Here is a 20215-nt window from a genome sequence, read left to right as displayed (position 1 = left end):
GGAAAGAGGGTTCCATGATGCCTCGAGGCTGACACACTTTGGGTTAGGTCCTCCTAACGGTGTGTGCCACGTTTGCTAAATTGTGTCTCCAATCTTGTATATTCCATGGTTATTTCCAATTTTTTTGACGTCTGTGCATCTTCTGCCTTAGTTTTCCTTCACTCAGTCTCCCCTTTCTGCTTAGACATCTGGTAGAAGAATCCCACAGAACTTTTCATAATTCTGCTTTAATTTAGGCCCTGTTCATTCATTCAACACATATTTATTGAGCATCCATCACAGGCCATGCGGTATGTTTGTCACCAGGGACATTCTTGCCTCACAGACATCCCAGTCTAGAGGCAGAAGCAGACAAGTCTACATGTAGTTATAAAGCTTTAAGTTTATGACAGAGATCAGAATAAGCATTACCGGGAAAGGGCACCTTTTAATTTACCACATTTTTGTCTATCCTTTGAAGTCACCACAGTAGTTTTACATTTTTCTTGGGTAATCCTTTGATTTTGCTATTTCCCACCTACATGCTATCCAAAAATCTGATAAATACGGAATTGTAGGCTTCACAATAATCCTATGAGATAGGTATTATTATCATTCCCATTTATAGACGCGGAGATTGAGACTCAGAGAGGTAAATAATTCACTTGGCTACGGAAGTGGCAGGTAATAGGGCAAGTATTTGAATTTTGTTTGTATTATTCTATAGTCTTTGATCTCAGCCATTAATCATGACCCTGACCAAGTTACTTAGCCTCTTAGGAGCTCCATTTCTACAGGCGTGAAAATAAATGTCCAAAATGTGGATGTCCCTAAGACCTAACATTCTACAATTAATGAATAGTGACTGGTGGTGATAAAAAGTAAGTTCACATGCCTCCAACAATGGTCACAATCTGCCCTATTGGTTTTCATCACTCTTACTCTCCCATCCCATGTTCCAGCCACACCCAGGTTCTGGCAATTTTTCCAGTCCCAAAGCTCCATGAGCCTACGTGCCTAGCTACGTCAGTAAATTTTGTTCCTTCTACTTCTGCTATGCTTCTGCCATTTCATATTCCCATATTTTCCTGTCTTATGTGCACATACGATTTGACAGGGATGAACCAGAAGTCTTCTGCTTTGGTCAAAAAATCAACTGAGTGCATATAAGATGAGAAATACTAAACTTACTTGCAGTTCAATTGAAAAATGGAAATAAAAATTAAAATATAAAATTAGCTAGTGATTATAACAGAAGAGAAATAGACTCACAGATATAGAGAACAAACTTGTGTTTACCAGAGGGGAAAGGGAAGGTGGGAGGGGCAAGACTGGGGTAGGGGATTAAGAGGTACAAACTACTACACATAAAATAAATAAGCTACAAGGATATATAGTATGACACAGGAAATACAGCCAGTATTTTATAATAACTATAAATGGAATATAGCCTTTAAAAATTGTGCAAAATATGTTGTATACCTGAAATTTATATAATATGGCACATCAACTATACCTCAATAAAAATATAATTAAAAAAAATTAAAGTAGGGGCTAGTTCACTATGGTAAAGTAGGAGTAAACGCAGGATGCTTTAGTGTAAGTCTAGGAGAGAAAGGAGGTGAAAGTTCCACTCTGCACAGAACATACTGAAGGGACTGGTGCTAAGTTGTGAACACTGTAACTTAAAAAATTAGAGATAAAATCGAGTTGCATTAAAATATGGCTGACATATATAAAGGATCTCAAAAACATCTGATACATATCCAATGGGAAAAAGATTTTTAAAAATAATAATGGGGGCCTCCCTGGTGGCGCAGTGGTTGAGAGTCTGCCTGCCGATGCAGGGGATACGGGTTCGTGCCCCGGTCTGGGAGGATCCCACATGCCGTGGAGCGGCTGGGCCCATGAGCCATGGCCGCTGAGCTTGCGCGTCCGGCAACGGGCAAGGCCACGACAGTGAGAGGCCCACATATCACAAAAACAAACAAACAAACAAACAAACAAAAATAATAATAATGGTACTAATATGGTGCTAGAAGGGTGGTTAACCCTGGGATGGGATTCACTGGGAGGGGGCATAAGGAAGCTGAAGGTGCTGGAAATGTTTTATGTTTGATCTGGGTAAACTCATGTAAAAATTCATTAAGCTGCATACTTAATATTTCTTCTTTATTATATTTATGATAACTTTCAATACATTTAAAAATAATAATACTAGTAAGGACTTACTGTATAACACAGGGAATTCTACTCAATATTCTGTAATAACCTATATGTGAAAAGAATCTGAAAAAAAAATGAGCATGTGCATATATATATATAATGTATATATGTATTCACCTTGTTGTACACCTGAAACTAACACAGCTTTGTAAATCAACTGTACTCTAATAAAAACTAATAATAAAAAAGAAGATGTGGTACATATATACAACGGAATACTACCCAGCCATAAAAAAGAAGGAAATAATGCCATTTGTAGCAACACTGATGCAACTAGAGATGATCACACTAAGTGAAGTCAGAAAGAGAAAGACAAATATCATATGTTATCACTTATATGTGGAATCTGAAATATGGCACAAATGAACCTATCTACAAAACATAAACAGACTCATGGACATAGAGAACAGACTGGTGGTTGCCAAGGGGGAGGGGGGAGGGGAGGGATGGAATGGGAGGTTGGGGTTAGCAGTTGTAAGCTATTATACATAGAATGGATAAACAACCAGGTCCTACCGTATATCACAGGAAACTATATTCAATATCTTAAGATAAACCGTAATGGAAAAGAATACAAAAATGTATATATATGTATAACCAAATCACTTTGCTGCACAGCAGAAATGAACACATTGTAAATCAACTACACTTCAATAAAAAAAAAAAAAAATTCTTCCCCCAAATGGATACATTTCTGTTATAGAGAAACATAATTTTTGGTAATGTATGTAAAGGAAAAGTTATAATATATGTAAATTGTAAAAATAAATAAATAATAATGCCAAGCATTTGGGGAAACACATCACATTCTGCTGGAGTATATAAACTGGAACAATTTTCTGGAGGGCACTTTAGCAATAGATATCAAGCACCTTAATCAGCTTCTTGGACCATGCTTTGCGAATGAGTATAGCAACTACAGCGTCTCATTGATTCAAACTAATTGGGTGAGGAGTAAATGGTAGGATATAACATGCTTGTAAAGGACATTTACAGCGAATGAGATATGAGTATAATCCAGGACACTTAGGAAGTTCCAACAAAGCTCGTACGGTCTTCTTTGTCGTATTTTTTCAATAGGAAAGACTATCTTCTTTGTCGTAGTTTTTCAATAGGAAAGACTATTTTGGGGGGCGGGGAGGTATTTTTAGTTAGGCAGAGGATGCACACGCACGATAAGAAAACAGTGGGTTCTCTGAAGTAACTCAATCCTTCTGCACATTTGAATTCTTTCTTTATTAACCAACCTTACCCTTGCCCACGGAATAAAAGCAGTCTTTAGTTCCATTCAAACAATCCAGGATTTTCAAAGATAAGGACCTCCTTTAAGGTCTTTGGATGCTCTCTCTCTTTTTTAGTAATATAATTCTGAGGTTGGGCCATGCATGGGGAACATTGGAGCACACAGGGGTGCAAGGTGCCGAGTAGATGTGGGGTATCTCCGACGCTCAGCTCTTACCGTCTGCAATGAAGTGCTCGGGCACATGCAGAGTCACCTTCACAGTGAGTGGACAGGACATCTGACTGCCACACACCATGGCCAGGATGCAGGAGCTCACAGCGATCAGCATCAGGGCCGTCTTGTTCACTGGGCTTTTCAGCAAACCTAGTAACATAAACACACACAAAGATACATAAGTCCATGAGGTGAGGAAACAGGAATAGCATGGAATTTGGGAATTCTGTTGTTTTCCAAATGAGAAGCTGGAAAAAGAAACCACATTTTCCAACCTCTGTGCTTGTAGCGACAGCTCAGTGGTCCCCTGTTGGGCCTTTGTTTAACTCTCTGAAAAATGGGCTTATTTATCCCTTTTGGTATAGACGAAAAGAAAAAAACTTCCTCAAAATTGTGGCAATTCTTACTCTTCCCCTCTCAATTAGGTTGGTCATGTTTGATAATATGTAGATGATACTAAACTTTCTACTCACTTTAGAAGCAACCGAGAAGATACTGTGTTGTTGAATTCATAGGGCCTAGGGAAAGGAGCACGGGCTTTGGAGTTTGACCATCTGGGTTCAAATTTGGCCTTCAGCCCTCATCGGCTGTGTGACCTGTTTCAATTTCTGAACCTCAGTTTTCTTATGTGCATATGAGGATAATAATAGACAGCTCACAGGTGGTTGTGATGATCATGTGTGTGGCATAGTGTATATACAATGTCTGCCATCTAGAAGGGTTTCACAGACTCAGAGGCCGATTAGTTCAAGTTAATTTCCCAAGCATCTACTGATGACCTCCTAGGTGAGACACACATAGAGCAGAATAAGAATAGTTCTTGCTCTGCAGGAGCTTACAGGCTAGGGGGCAAAGGCGGACTTATCCACAGCTAATTAGAATCCAAGGCAAGTTGTGCTAAGAGCTAGTAGAGAGGGCACAAGATGAGAAGGGGAGTTTTGCCTGGGAAAATTAAAGACAATTTCACGGTCACAGTACAATGAGTAGATTGGATCTGCCTGGCAAGGAGAGTGCTGGGCCAGCAAAGAAATTCTAAGGACTATATCCTGAGCCCCCAACGGGTCTCATTATTTGGCTTTACTATTCACATCTAATTTCAAGGCTTTGATTAACACATCTAGAACAATGCTTCCCAAATTTCTATTACCCACTCTGCTCTTATTTGGAGCAAACCTTTATGCCCAAACCTCCCGGACATCTCTCTCTGAATACCCCATGAGCAGGACAAAACAGCACGTTCAAAACTGGACGCATTACCGTCTCCTTAAAGCCTCTCCTTCCTCTTTCTCCTGGGCTCCCCTAAGTATTGAAAGCACTGCCATTTAAACTGGGCAGAAACCTAGATGTCAACTTCTAGTCTTCTGTCTTCCTCCTTTACAGCAACTAAACAGCATGCAGTCCTCTGTACTCTATGTCCTTAGCATTTTCACCTCTTACCCCTGATCTCTTCTATTGTCTGTTTGCTTGTGAGATGAGGGAGGTGTAGGCACATCTTCCCATCTAACTCCGCGGTGGAACCCCCTGAGCTGTTATAGAGCAACTGGCCACAGGATGTGGTCCACACTGATTAGCCTGGCATCTGAGGCCTTCACAGTGCGTCCCTACATTCATACCTCCTTGCTGCTCTCTCCTACCCAGCCCACGGGCTGGCAGGGCTGCATCACTGCAGTGATGCCAAAGTGAGAGCTCTTCATCACGTTAATATAAGCATAGGAGCTATTTCCTTTGCATAGAAATCCACTTGTTTCCTTGTTTCCCGTCACTCACTGAGATTAATCATAAGTGTAAATCCCTCTCCCTCTAGGGAGAAAGACTGCCTACATTTGTTATGCTTCCTAAAATATCTTATTCAAACACTAGAATCTAGTAACTTGATGGTAAATTCCTTCAGGGCAGGCACTGCGTCTTCGGCTCACCACTGTATCGCGATGCCTACCACAGTGTCTGGAATGTGGTAGCATCTCAGTAAATGCATCATATCTTCCAGAACTGATAATAACTATATTAGCAACCAGACACAGGCATGGAACTATCAAAAATCATGCCAACCATAGACAACCAACACTCCCAGATAAATGGAACAGGAGCCCCTGATGGACCACTTTCAGATTTTTGTATGGATGCCTATTTTTCTTAATAATCAGTGAGCTGCCTGAGGGAAGGGATCGCATCTTTACCATCTTTATGTCTCTCCTGCCAGGTTCATTGCTCAGAACCTTGAAATTGCTTAATTTAAGAATAGGGGCTTTGTGGACAGCTGCCAGGAGGCCCATCTCCTCAGGACCCGCTGGTTCTTTGGCTTCTGGGACACGCAGGGCTGAGTCCACGCTGACGGCCTGGGCTTCAGGACAACCCGCGGTCGAGTCCACACTAACGGAAGTTGGGTCTCCTCAGGACCCACTGGGGCTTCAGCTTTGGGAAACTGTGGGGTCCAGTTCTCTCTCACAGGAGCCTGGTCTCCTCAGGACCTGCCGGGAGGTGATGTTGTTAAGGGAAAAAGGGTAATCGCCAAGACCCAAGACATGGTAGCTATTAATATACTCCTCCCACGGTGCCTCTTAATATCATGTGGACTCCTACAAGGGAAACAAGTATCACAACTTTGGTTGAACTTTGGCCATGTGGCTGACACGGTCTTGGTACTCCAGCCAGTTGTCAGGCCTGAGTTTCTGAGGTGGGAGAGCCGAATTGAGGACATTGGTCAACCGGAGACCTCCCAGCCCCACGTAATATCAAACGGTGAAAGTTTTCCCAGAGATCTCCATCTCAACGCTAAGACCCAGCTCCACTCAACGACCAGCAAGCTACAGTGCTGGACACCCTATGCCAAACAACTAGCAAGACAAGAACACAACCACATCCATTAGCAGAGAGGCTGCCTAAAATCATAATAAGGCCACAGACACCCCAAAATACACCACCAGATGTAGACCTGCCCACCAGAAAGCCAAGATCCAGCCTCATCCACCAAACCACAGGCTCCAGTCCCCTCCACCAGGAAGCCTACACAACCCACTGAACCAAACTTAGCCACTGGGGGCAGGAAACAAAAACAATGGGAACTACGAACCTGCGGGTTTCAAAAAGAAGACCCCAGGCACAGTAAGTTAAGAAAAATGAGAAAACAGAGAAATACACAGCAGATGAAGGAGCAAGGTAAAAACCCACCAGACCAAACAAATGAAGAGGAAATAGGCAGTCTAACTGCAAAAGAATTCAGAGTAACGACAGCAAGGATGATCCAAAATCTTGGAACTAGAATGGAGAAAATACAAGAAATGTTTAACAAGGATCTAGAAGAACTAAAGAGCAAACAAACAATGATAAACAAGACAATAAATGAAATTAAAAATTCTCTGGCAGGAATCAATAACAGAATAACTGCGGCAGAAGAACGGATAAGTGACCTGGAAGACAGAATGGTGTAATTCACTGCTGCAGAAGAGAATAAAGAACAAAGAATGAAAAGAAATGAAGACAGCCTAAGAGACCTCTGGGACAACATTAAACGCAACAACATTCGCTTTATAGGGGTCCCAGAAGGAGAAGAGAGAGAAAAAGGACCAGAGAAAATATTTGAAGATATTATCGGTGAAAACTTCCCTAAGATGGGAAAGGAAATAGCCACCCAAGTCCAGGAAGCACAGAGAGTCCCATACAGGATAAACCCAAGGAGAAACACGCCAAGACACATAGTAATCACACTGGCAAAAATTAAAGACAAAGAAAAATTATTGAAAGCAGCAACAGGAAAACAACAAATAACATACAAGGGAACTCCCATAAGGTTAACAGCTGATTTCTCAGCAGAAACTCTACAAGCCAGAAGGGAGTGGCATGATATACATAAAGTGATGAAAGGGAAGAACCTACAACCAAGATTACTCTACCCGGCAAGGATCTCATTCAGATTTGACAGAGAAATTAAAACCTTTACAGACAAGCAAAAGCTAAGAGAATTCAGCACCACCAAACCAGCTCTACAACAAATGCTAAAGGAACTTCCGGAGGCAGGAAACACAAGAGAAGGAAAAGACCTACAAAAACAAACCCAAAATGATTAAGAAAATGGTCATAGGAACATACATATAAATAATTACCTTAAACATGAATGGATTAAATGCTCCAAACAAAAGACACAGGCTTGCTGAATGGATACAAAAACAAGATGCATATATATGCTGTCTACAAGAGACCCACTTCAGACCTAGGGACTCATACATACTGAAAGTGAGGGGATGGAAAAAGATATTCCATGCAGATGGAAATCAAAAGAAAGCTAGAGTAGCAATACTCATATCAGATAAAACAGACTTTAAAATACAAGTACAGTGTTACAAGAGACAAGGAGAACACTACATAATAATAAAAGGATCAATCCAAGAAGAAGATATAACAATTATAAATATTTATGCACCCAACACAGGAGCACCTCAATACATAAGGCAAATACTAACAGCCATACAAGGGGAAATCGGCAGTACACAATAATAGTAGGGGACTTTAACACCCCACTTTCACCAATGGACAGATCATCCAAAACGAAAATAAACAGTAAACAAAAGCTTTAAATGATACATTAAACAAGATGGATTTAATTGATACTTACAGGACATTCCATCCAAAAACAACAGAATACACTTTCTTCTCATGTGCTCAAGGAACATCCTCCAGGATAGATCATATCTTGGGTAACAAATCAAGCCTTGGTAAATTTAAGAAAGTTGAAATCATATCAAGTATGCTTTCTGACTACAACGCTATGAGACTAGATATCAATTACAGGAAAAAAATCTGTAAAAAATCTGTAAAAAATACAAACACACAGAGGCTAAACAATACACTACTAAATAACCAAGAGATCACTGAAGAAATCAAAGAGGAAATAAAAAAATACCTATAAACAGATGACAATGAAAACACCAAAACCCCAAACTGACGGGATGCAGCAAAAGTAGTTCTAAGAGGGAAGTTTATAGCAATACAATCCTACCTTAAGAAACTGGAAATATCTCAGATAAATAACCTAACCTTGCACCTCAAGCAATTAGAGAAAGAAGAACAAAAAACCCCCCAAAGTTAGCAGAAGGAAAGAAATCATAAACATCAGATCAGAAATAAATGAAAAAGAAATGAAGGGAATGATAGCAAAGATCAGTAAAACTAAAAGCTGGTTCTTTGAGAAGAAAAACAAAATTGATAAACCGTGAGCCAGACCCATCAAGGAAAAAGGGGAGGAGAGTCAATTCAATAGAATCAGAAATGAAAACAGAGAAGTAATAAGTGACACGGCAGAAATGCAAAGGATCATGAGACATTACTACAAGCAACTCTATGCCAATAAAATGGCCAACCTGGAAGCAATGGACAACTTCTTAGAAAAGCACAACCTTCTAAGACTGAACCAGGAAGAAATAGAAAACATAAACAGACCAATCACAAGAAATGAAATGGAAACTGTGATTAAAAATCTTCCAACAAACAAAAGCCCAGGACCAGATGGCTTCACAGGTAAATCCTAACAAACATTAAGAGAAGAGCTCACACCTATCCTTCTCAAACTCTTCCAAATATAACAGAGGGAGGAACACTCCCAAACTCATTCTACGAGGCCACCATCACCCTGATACCAAAACCAGACAAAGATGTCACAAAGAAAGAAAACTACAGGCCAATATCACTGATAGACATAGATGCAAAAATCCTCAACAAAATACTAGCAAACCGAATCCAACAGCACACGAAAAGGATCATACACCATGATCAAGTGGGGTTTATCCCAGGAATGCAAGGATTCTTCAATATATGCAAAGCAATCAATGTGATACACCATATTAACAAACTGAAGGATAAAAACCACATGATAATCTCAGTAGACGCAGAAAAAGCTTTTGACAAAATTCAACACCCATTTATGATAAAACCCCTCCACAAAGTAGGTGGAGAGAGAACCTACCTCAACATAATAAAGGCCATATATGACAAACCCACAGCCAACAACGTTCTCAATGGTGAAAAATTGAAACCATTTCCACTACTATCAGGAACAAGACAAGGTTGCCCACTCTCACCACTATTATTCTACATAGTTTTGGAAGTTTTAGCCAAAGCAATCAGAGAAGAAAAATAAATAAAAGGAATCCAAATCGGAAAAGAAGAAGTAAAACTGTCAGTGTTTGCAGATGACATCATACTACACATAGAATCCTAAAGATGCTACCAGAACACTGCTAGAGCTAATCAATGAATTTGGTAAAGTAGCAAGATACAAAATTAATGCACAGAAATCTCTTGCATTCCTATACACTAATGATGAAAAATCTGAAAGAGAAATTAAGGAAACAATCCCATTTACCACTGCAACAAAAAGAATAAAATACCTAGGAATAAACCTACCTATGGAGACACAAGACCTGTATGCAAAAAACTATAAGACACTGATGAAAGAAATTAAAGATGATACCAACAGATGGAGAGATATACCATGTTCTTGGATTGGAAGAAGCAACATTGTGAAAAGGACTATACTACCCAAAGCAATCTACAGATTCAGTGCAATCCCTATCAAACTACCAATGGCATTTTTCACAGAACTAGAACAAAAAATTCTCAATTTGTATGGAAAGACAAAAGATCCCGAATAGCCAAAGCAATATTGAGAAAGAAAAACGGAGCTGGAAGAATCAGGCTCCCTGACCTCAGACTATATTACAAAGCTACAGTAATCAAGACAGTATGGTACTGGCACAAAAACAGAAATATAGATCAAGGGAACAGGATAGAAAGCCCAGAGATTAACCCACGCATATATGGTCACCTTATCTTTGATAAAGGTGGCAAGAATACAGAATGGAAAAAAGACAGCCTCTTCAATAAGTGGTGCTTGGAAAACTGGACAGCTACATGTAGAAGAATGAGATTAGAACACGCCATCACACCATACACAAAAATAAACTCAAAATGAATTGACGATCTAAATGTAAGGCCAAACATTATAAAACTCTTAAAGGAAAATATAGGCAGAACACTCTATGACATAAATCACAGCAAGATCCTTTCTGACCCACCTCCTAGAGAAATGGAAATAAAGACAAAAATAAACAAATGGGACCTAATGAAACTTAAAACCTTTTGCACAGCAAAGGAAACCATAAACAAGATGAAAAGACAACCCTCAGGGCTTCCCTGGTGGCGCAGTGGTTGAGAGTCCACCTGCCAATGCAGGGGACACGGGTTCGTGCCCCGGTCCGGGAAGATCCCACATGCCGCGGAGCGGCTGGGGCCGTGAGCCATGGCCGCTGAGTCTGCGCGTCCGGAGCCTGTGCTCCGCAACGGGAGAGGCCACAACAGTGAGAGGCCTGCGTACGGCAAAAAAAAAAAAAAAAGACAACCCTCAGAATGGGAGAAAATTTTTGCAAATGAAGCAACTGACAAAGGATTAATCTCCAAAATTTACAAGCAGTTCATGCAGCTCAATATCAAAAAAAGAAACAACCCAATTCAAAAATGGGCAGGAGACCTAAATAGGCATTTCTCCAAAGAAGATATCCAGATTGCCAACAAACACATGAATGGATGCTCTACATCACTAATCACTAGAGAAATGCAAATCAAAACTACAATGAGGTATCACCTCACACCAGTCAGAACGGCCATCATCAAAAAATCTACAGACAATAAATGCTGGAGAGGGTGTGGAGAAAAGGGAACCCTCTTGCACTGTTGGTGGAATGTAAATAGATACAGCCAGTATGGAGAACAGTATGGAGGTTCCTTAACAAAACTACAAATAGAACTACCATATGACCCAGCAATCCCACTACTGGGCATATACCCTGAGAAAACCATAATTCCAAAAGAGTCATGTACCACAGTGTTCATTGCAGCTCTATTTACAATAGCTGGGACATGGAAGCAACCTAAGTGTCCATCAACAGATGAATGGATAAAGAAGATGTGGCACATACGTACAATGGAATATTACTCAGCCATAAAAAGAAATGATATTGAGTTTTTTGTAGTGAGGTGGATGGACCTAGAGACTTCCATACAGAGTGAAGTAAGTCAGAAAGAGAAAAACAAATACCGTATGCCAGCACATATATATGGAATCTAAAAAACAAAAAAAAAAGGGTTCTGAAGAACCTAGGGGTAGGACAGAACCAAAGATGCAGACGTAGAGAATGGACTTGAGGTCATGGGGAGGGGCGAGGGTAAGCTGGGACAAAGTGAGAGAGTGGCATGGACGTATACATCTTTTTACATAAAGATGTAAAAATACCAAAAAGATGTTAAATAAATACATACATACATACATACATACGTAAATACAGAAATAAATAAATAAAAGAATAGGGGCTTTGTCTTTATTGCCAGTCTTAGAATAAGACATAGCCTATGGTAGGGACGATTCATATATTTGTGGTTGCTATAGTTGGTGAATATTAGTTAACTAGAAGAGCAGTTAAGATAAAAAGATGGTTGTGGTGTCAGGAGACAGAAAATCTCTTAACTTAAAAGGACCACGTAAGAAAAGGAACACATTTTCTCTCTCATCTGGGAGCCACAAGAAGCTGTTTCAAACTCTGATAATATCAACAGTTTCATAACTAAATAGCAGAAGCAAGCTAACGTCGATGCTTTCTACCAGAAAGGGTATGGACCAAGCGTTGTTGCCTCGCATAGGTCTTTCCTTAAAAAGTCAACATATGACTCCTAGCCTAGATATTTAACATCCCACCCCACCCCCCGACCCCCGTTCCCAGATAACAGAGCAGCACTGAGTTTCCAGTCTCGACTCTAAGGAAGCTGTTCCGCAAGAAAGCACATGTAAACATGAGTCCAGCAGGAACAAACACTTGGGCAGGTGAATCAGGTCCAGAGTGTGAGATGTGAAAGGTGGTTAGAGGCGCCTGGCATTGGGGAGTGGACTCCCTGGAAGGAAAATAGTGCCCTGTGAGTGTCTGAGAAGGCATCTCTCAGACTGGCCCATGCAGCAGCAGAAACAGATGTGACCAAGATACTCCTTTCACTAATTAACCAACTACCAGACATACCACCCAGGCTCCATGGGGCTGATTTCTAGTTGGGGGAAGAGGGTTGACGGGTAGGAGTAGGATTGCTTGTACTAGCTCCCTGGGCTCATGCTGGGCTAATTGCATCCCCTATATTTAAATCTTCACGGTAATCCAAGGTCTTTAAGAGTCAATACAGTGGGGATTAAAGGCACATTAGCTTGTTGGCCCTTTGTTTTCTTATCTGGAGAATAGGAATAAAATGACATTTCCTTCAAGAGTGTTGTAAGACCTAAATGAGACAGAAAATGTCAAATGACCAGCACAGTTTCTGGCACATAGATAGGCCCTTGGTAAATGATCTTTCCAAGCCAGACATTGGTATTTATCTCCTAGCTGATGGCAGAAACCAGGACTTATTTATCTCTTTGTCCAACCCATTATCAGAACATACTAGGGATTGAATTATTCTTTACAGAAACTAAAGACACACAGAGTGGAGAGTGCAGGGAGAGTTTTAAGAAGCAAAGGGAGTGGAAGAGAGAATGCAAATTAACAGCACCCTGAGGCGGCCATTTACTCAGAGAATGCCTGAAACACCACAGCTGAAGTCCAGGAAGAAGAAAGCACGCAGGTCAAGTCTGCACTCAGGCCAGATGCCCGTGGAGCAGCCACTAGGGCTTGGGGGTTTCCACGGCAACTAGGCCTGGCAGAAACTTCACAGTGGGACTCAAACAGAGGTGACTTTTTAAGAGTTCCTGGCCTAGGGAACTGATCATCAGCAGTTAGCTCTGAGGAGGGGCTGTAGACAGCGGCAAGGTAGACACTATCTCTCCCATAATACCCAACCCCTCCTCACCCAGGCTCTGCACTGCATCACAGTAAGCAAAGACAGGGAAGAGAACCTCCATTTGTTGGGTGCTTACTACGATCCAGGAACTATGCCTAACACTTATATCCATCCATCCCTCCCGCCATCCATCCAACAAATTTTTATTGAACATCAACTTTTCCCTCACACTGTTCTAGGCACAGGGGAAAGGACAGTTAACAAAACAGCCAAAGTCCTTGAAGCTTACATTTTAGTGGAGGGAAATTATCTCATTTAATTCTTACAGCAAACTGCTACTACTATCTCTGTTTTGCACAGCAACAGACGGGCAGAGCGATAAAATGACTTTTCTAAGGTCACTCAATCCATAGGTAGCAGAGTCAGGATTAGAACCAGTTCTTTCCATCCTCTCCCCCATATCATACTACCTCCCACTTCACCACAGAATAAGTGTCCCAGGATATGGCATCATGTAGCTGCTGAAGGAGCATGGCCTTTGGAGACAGGTATGCCTTTGTTCAAATCCTGCCTCACCACAAAATCTCATGTGACACTTGCCCACTGACCTAACCCTGAGAAGACACAATGTCTCCATCTGAATAAATGGGAACAATGGTCTTCTTTCAGGGCTGATTTGAGGACAAAATAAGATGATGCACATAATTGGTAAAAACAAAACAAAACAATAAATCATAGCTCCATATCATAACAGGAGCATCCTTGGATGGCTAGGGCCATGGTTATCCCTGGTTGACATCCCAGTTTACAGTTCCCTCCCCGTCACTTGCAAGGGGGCGAGCTGTGCTGTGGGAATAGAACTTCACCAGGCTGTATTGATTGCTGGAACTGGAGAAAGTTAATAATCTAATTTCCCTTTCATTTCCCCCTCCCTGTTTACCCCTCAACTCCTTTCATGGCAGCAGAGAATGGCATAAAATTCATTGCTTGAGAAATTCAACTGGAAATAACTCGGCATTGTTGATCCACATGCTGCCTATAATTTGGGGTTTGATTAATTCTCAGTTTGGAAATGCCAGGTTGAGAGAGGAAAATCAAATTTAAGTTAAATTTGGAATTGAATCAATCACATTTTACAATGAAGAAAACAGATCTAACCCCATCAGACCCCTGTGTGTGGAAAACTTAAAAGCTGCTGTACTCCCACTGATTCCTTCCTCCTGATATCACGGGGCATGAGAGGCTGGGTCCTAAGCTGAGAATTCATTTCTTTCTTTAAATGGCATATGGAATTGGGGTGAGGGACAGAGATTCTAGGAACCCAGACATTAGGGTAAAGAAGACCAAAAGGTAGAAATGCCACTTAGAACAAAGGAAAGGTTCGCTTTAGGTTCTGGACATATAGAGATTTAAATCCAAACTCCTCCTGTTAGTAGCTTCTAACTTTTAGCAAGTCACCTACACTCTCAGAGCCTCGGTATTCTAATCTATAAAATGACAATGATAATCCCTAACTGGTAGGCAAACTGTGTGGATTAAATGAGAGATCACAGTTACAACACTAAGCACACATACTTAGGGATACATATACGCTCTTGGTGTCATTCCTTTTATCTCAATTCCTTAAAACCCCACTGCCCAACACTTAGCGTCTACATGGATATCAAGAGGCCGGTGATACTCCGCTTGAAGCTGGAATTCTGGCTTTTAACCTTAGCTGCTGGCCCCCATGGACAAGTCACCTTACTTCTCTAAGTCTCAATGTCCTTGTCTGGGAATTAATTTATTCAATAGGTAATTATTTAATGTGTATCTACTATGTGTCAGACCTCATTTTTTATGCCCTCCTATTAGCTCTAGTGTCTATAAGCATGTCTGGATATATTAGGTGCTCAATAAACATCTATTGAACGAATGAGTGAATGAATAAATGCTTAAATGTTATTCCTCATTCTACCGAGAGGTGTCAGTATTGGAATATTGCTATTGGTACTTTTCTAGTCAAATGTATTCATTCATTCACTTTCTTTAGCAAAGATTGGTCCCCGGCCAGCCAGAAATCATACAAAAAGCCCTTGAGAGGCCACCCAGCCTCCTGCAATATGAGGGTGACCACCACAGATTGGTGGGGTGCCCCATTAACCTCACTGAAGACTGCATGGGATTCCTGCCACACCTGAGCTCCAGTGCCTCTGTGCTTCTCTGTGTATTTCTGGAAACTAAAATTGGGACACATCCTCTGACAAGTGCAAGTGTCATGCTGGAGGCAGAAGGAAAGAATAGTTGAAATTGGGGCTTTCTCAGAACTCTGGGGAAAGCGGCTGCCTTTCCTCAGCCTGCCTCGTGTCTACATTCTGCACACACTTCTTCAGTGTGATGTGTCAATATGGGGCATCCTTTTTGGGGCATCCTTTTCCCTGTCGCTCATCAGGGGCCAAGTCTCTCCTCACCCCCTGCCCCTCTATTTCTGCCATGAACTAGTTTCTGGTGTTCTCTGGCACTTTGAACCTGGCGCTCTCAAATCCATAGTCTCCTTTAAAATCCCCCATCTTCCCTAGGATTTTCCTTTATAAGATCTGCGCAAGTGCTCATCCAGCCTTTGCATACTTCCAGAGACAGCAAACTCACCCCCTGAGAAGCAGCAATTCTATATTCAGACAGTTGTACTAAACAGTCCTAGAATCTCAGTCTGTGAGCCAACTTCTGCTGTCCAAGTCAAACAGGATGTACCCTGGGCTTCCCTGGTGGCGCAGTGGTTGGGAGTCCGCCTGCCGATGCAGGGGACATGGGTTCGTGCCCCGGTCCAGGAAGATCCCACATGCCGCGGAGCGGCTGGGCCCGTGAGCCGTGGCCGCTGAGCCTGCGCGTCCAGAGCCTGTGCTCCGCAACGGGAGAGGCCACAGCAGTGAGAGGCCCGCGTTCAAAAAAAAACAAAAAAAAACCAGGATGTACCCAAGACCTCCTCCTCCAGGCTATTTAGTTAGTTAAAGGTGGCAATGCAGTTGCCTTGAGCTTTCTTTCCTCCAAACCAAATATTGCTAGCTTTACTTTATTTCTCTGAAGTCGTATTTTGAGTCTCCTTATTATACTTTGCATAGATTTGCTTTTTCTACAATGGCTTTCCTAGCAAAGAATATCATCATCATCATCATAACTGACATTTATAAAAAACACTTTTGTACCAGAAAATATAATTAAACATTTTTCACGTAATATCTCACTTATTTTCACAGAAACCTCATGAGATGCTGTCTACTCTCCCCCACATTTGACACAAGAGGGAACTGAGGCCACTGCTTGCTAAAGGCCATGCAGCTCAAAGGTAATAGGGCTGAAATTAAAAAAAAAAAAAAAAAACTGACTTCAGAACCCAAGTTCTTAACCATTATGCTCCACAACTTCTCCATCAGTATGCTAGATGTGGCCTAAGCCAAGAAGAATCAACCCTAAGTGTTAATCTGCTGATAGACCTCAGCTTGCCCTGCAGACCTATGGTGACTATGGGTGGATGCATGGTGGCTTCGCTGTCCTACCTCATATTGACCACAGGTCTTTAAGGGGACCTCTGCATCACCAGAGAGAGGCTTACAAGGAGGGCAGATGGTGGGAGGGGCAAGCTAGATGGCTGTTTCTTTTCCTCTCTGAGCCCCAGAAAATAGTTCAGTTGAGCTGCCTGGGGCCAGTCACTATCCATGAGGCCCCTGGGGAGCCCCTTGGGCTGGCTCTTCCCCATGGACGAGGAGTGTGTCTGTAGTGCAGGCTTGGATCACGCAAGAAAGGCACTGACAGCAGACACTGAATGGGGCTACACACAGCTGGCTCCTTGGATTTCTCTGTGGCAGTTGCAGACACCTGTTCCTGGAAGTGTGAAGGTAACTTCAAGATGATGACCGTGGTGTGGTGACAATGGTGTTGGTGATGAGGATGGCACGCCATATTTTTCCAATTCTTGTTAGTTTACAAATTATTCACAAACAGTTCATTCACTTTTCACCAAAATTCCAATGCAGTGGGTGTTGCTATTATCTCCAGGATACAAATGAGGAACAAGAGACTTAATGGGGAACTCACATTTAGGCACCAAGGGAATAACTGGGCCTGAGAGCCACATCTCCTGACCTGCAGCCTACTGCTTGTTCCATGACACTTGACCCAGGTCTCACTGGTGAAATGTGAAGGTAGGATTAGAATCTGTGAGCCCTACCTCCAGAACCACTGGCCACACCAGTGTATCCAAATGCCCCACAGAGTCAGTGCAGTATTGCCCACAAAACAAAATGTATCTTAAAAGATAAAAGACAGGGCTTCCCTGGTGGCGCAGTGGTTGAGAGTCCGCCTGCTGATGCAGGGGGCACGGGGTCGGGCCCCGGTCCGGGAAGATCCCACATGCCGCGGAACGGCTGGGCCCGAGCCATGGCCGCTGAGCCTTTGCGTCCGGAGCCTGTGCTCCACAACGGGAGAGGCCACAGCAGTGAGAGGCCCGCGGACCGCAAAAAAAAAAAAAAAAAAAAAAAAAAAGATAAAAGACATCAATTTTCAAAAATTTCTGGGATATGCTCTATTCTATAATCAACTCTTAAGGTGCGAGAGTATATATCTGATATTAAACTCTCTGAAAAGGTCTACGTTAAATTCTCTTTGGCAGAATTTAACCCAGTGTTTCCCCAAAGTATTGCTGTACTGCAGAACCATTGTTCTATGGAACAAAGTAGGGGAAATAATGAGCTACTTTAATAGTTCATACAAAGGTGACTGTTAGGAATATGAGCAGTTCCCAGTGATTAACTGTGGCTATGCTATGCCAGACACTGGGTTAAAGATTTTACTTACATTTGCCCACTTAAACTTTTCAACAGTCTTGCAAGGTGGAGATTACTGTCTCTATCTAAAAGTGGGAAAACCAAGCCTTAACCACTGGCAAGTGATGGAGGACAGTTTCATAGTCAGTCTTGCCTGACTGCAAGTTCTGTACACTTCTGGTTCCTAGGTATAGTTTTACACTAACATGAAAAGATACCTGCACCCCCATGTTCACAGTAGCATTATTTACAATAGCCAAGACATGGAAAACAACCTAACTGTCCATCCAGAGCTAAAGAAATTATGAGATATATATATACACACACACACACACACACACCCCAGAATATTATTTAGCCATAAAAAAATGAGGAAATCCTGCCATGTGCAAAAACATGGATGGACACTGAGGGCATAATGCTAAGTGAAATAAGTCAGCCAGAGAAAAATAAATACTGTATGATCTCACTTATCTATGGAATCTAAAAAAAAAAAAAAACTATGGAAAAAGAGATCAGATTTGTGGTTACCATGGCTGGTGGGTGGGAGGAAGGAGAATTGGAAGACCGGTGAACAAAAGGTACAAACTTCCAGTTATGACGATGACGTCAACATGATGACATGCAGTTAACCCTGAGGTATAATATATATGAAAGTGTTAAGAGGGTAAATCCTAAAAGTGCTTATCACAAGGAAAACACATTTTTTTCCTTCTTTTTCACTTTTTCTTTTTATTGTATCTGAGATGATGGATGCTAAGTAAACTTGTTGCAGTTTACTGCATATAAAATATGTAAGTCAAATCATTTTGTTGCACACCTTAAACTTATACTGTGATGTACATCAATTATATGTCAACAAAGCTAGAAAAAAATTTTTAAGGAAAATGGACTTCAGAGTCACAGGAAAATATGTGCAAGAAAGGAAAAGAGGCAGGTACAAGAGGCCAGTGTAGAAAGTTAAATACTATTCAACTGGAATTTAACAGGCTGATGGAACGCATTGGGGGAAAGAAAAAGATGCTATACTCCCTAGGTGAAATTGCAGTGTGTGAATGACAAACCGTGGAGATGATTCAAAAGAGCTAAAGTTCTAGAAAGGCTCAGAAATAAATGGGAAAGAAGGAGGAAGAAAAGGTAACACTTGAGTTTCAGATTCACAGGTGATCATCAGCTGGTACTGACTTCCAAAAGAAAAAAAAAAAAAAAAAAAAAAAGTTAAGCTACCTGTGTTTGATCCCTGGGTTCACCCTCTTAGACTGTAGGCTGTTTCACTGCATCCACCACCTTCAGCCCACATCACTGATGCAAGGGGAGTGGCAAGGAAGAGTAGGGACCAAGCAGTGGGTGCAAACGGACACAGCAAAAAGCAGCCACAGGTTTCCATGGCTACCAAGGAAGATCAGGGCCAATCATCTCCCATCTTCTTGAAAGACCCATTTCTAGCTGCTTTTTCTCAGAGCTTGCCAAAAAAGTCACCGTTGCATTCTCTTAGAAGATGTCACTGAACTTTGGTTCAAGGTTTGCGAAAGCAGGAGGAGGGGAATGCTGTTTATTGTGCATTTCATATTTACTAGGTCTGTGGTGGTGGCTTTTACCACCAGAAACCCTTTTATTTCCCATGTCTACTGTCAATGAGGCTGTTATTTGACACTGGTGGAAATGGAAACTCAGAGTTTAACTGACTTGCCCAACGGCTCAGAACTAGCAAGGGGCAGAGATGGAATAGGAACCAAGACCTACTGACCTCCAAACTCAATGTTTCTTTCCTCCATTGCATCACATTGCCTCTAAAGGAAGGGGACTTCCTCAAACCTCCATGTACCTTCCTCCCCACCTCTTTCTCCCGATTCTCAGATTGTACCTGAGAAGTAATGGGAAATAAGGCTCTGCCTGATGTTCCATAAAACCCCTGCCACAGTTAAATCTGCCTGTCCCTTTTTTGTATCAA

The 20215-nt window shown here is 41.7% G+C and overlaps 1 protein-coding gene across 2 annotated transcripts in view; it reads right to left on the bottom strand.

The window, feature by feature from the left end:
- The window catches only part of ASTN2 (astrotactin 2), a 944548-nt gene that overhangs the window by 553890 nt on the left and 370443 nt on the right, over positions 1-20215 (bottom strand). For both annotated transcript variants that reach the window (XM_007449713.1, XM_007449714.1), the window contains exon 5: positions 3665-3811. In XM_007449713.1, coding sequence (XP_007449775.1) covers positions 3665-3811 — 147 coding nt within the window. The remainder of the gene's footprint in view (positions 1-3664; positions 3812-20215) is intronic.

Source organism: Lipotes vexillifer, unplaced genomic scaffold (assembly GCF_000442215.2).
Source record: "Lipotes vexillifer unplaced genomic scaffold, Lipotes_vexillifer_v1.1 scaffold230, whole genome shotgun sequence".
Taxonomy (NCBI): Eukaryota; Metazoa; Chordata; class Mammalia; order Artiodactyla; family Lipotidae; genus Lipotes; species Lipotes vexillifer.
Note: the sequence above shows the minus strand (reverse complement) of the source record. Positions and strands in the feature narration are given on the sequence as shown.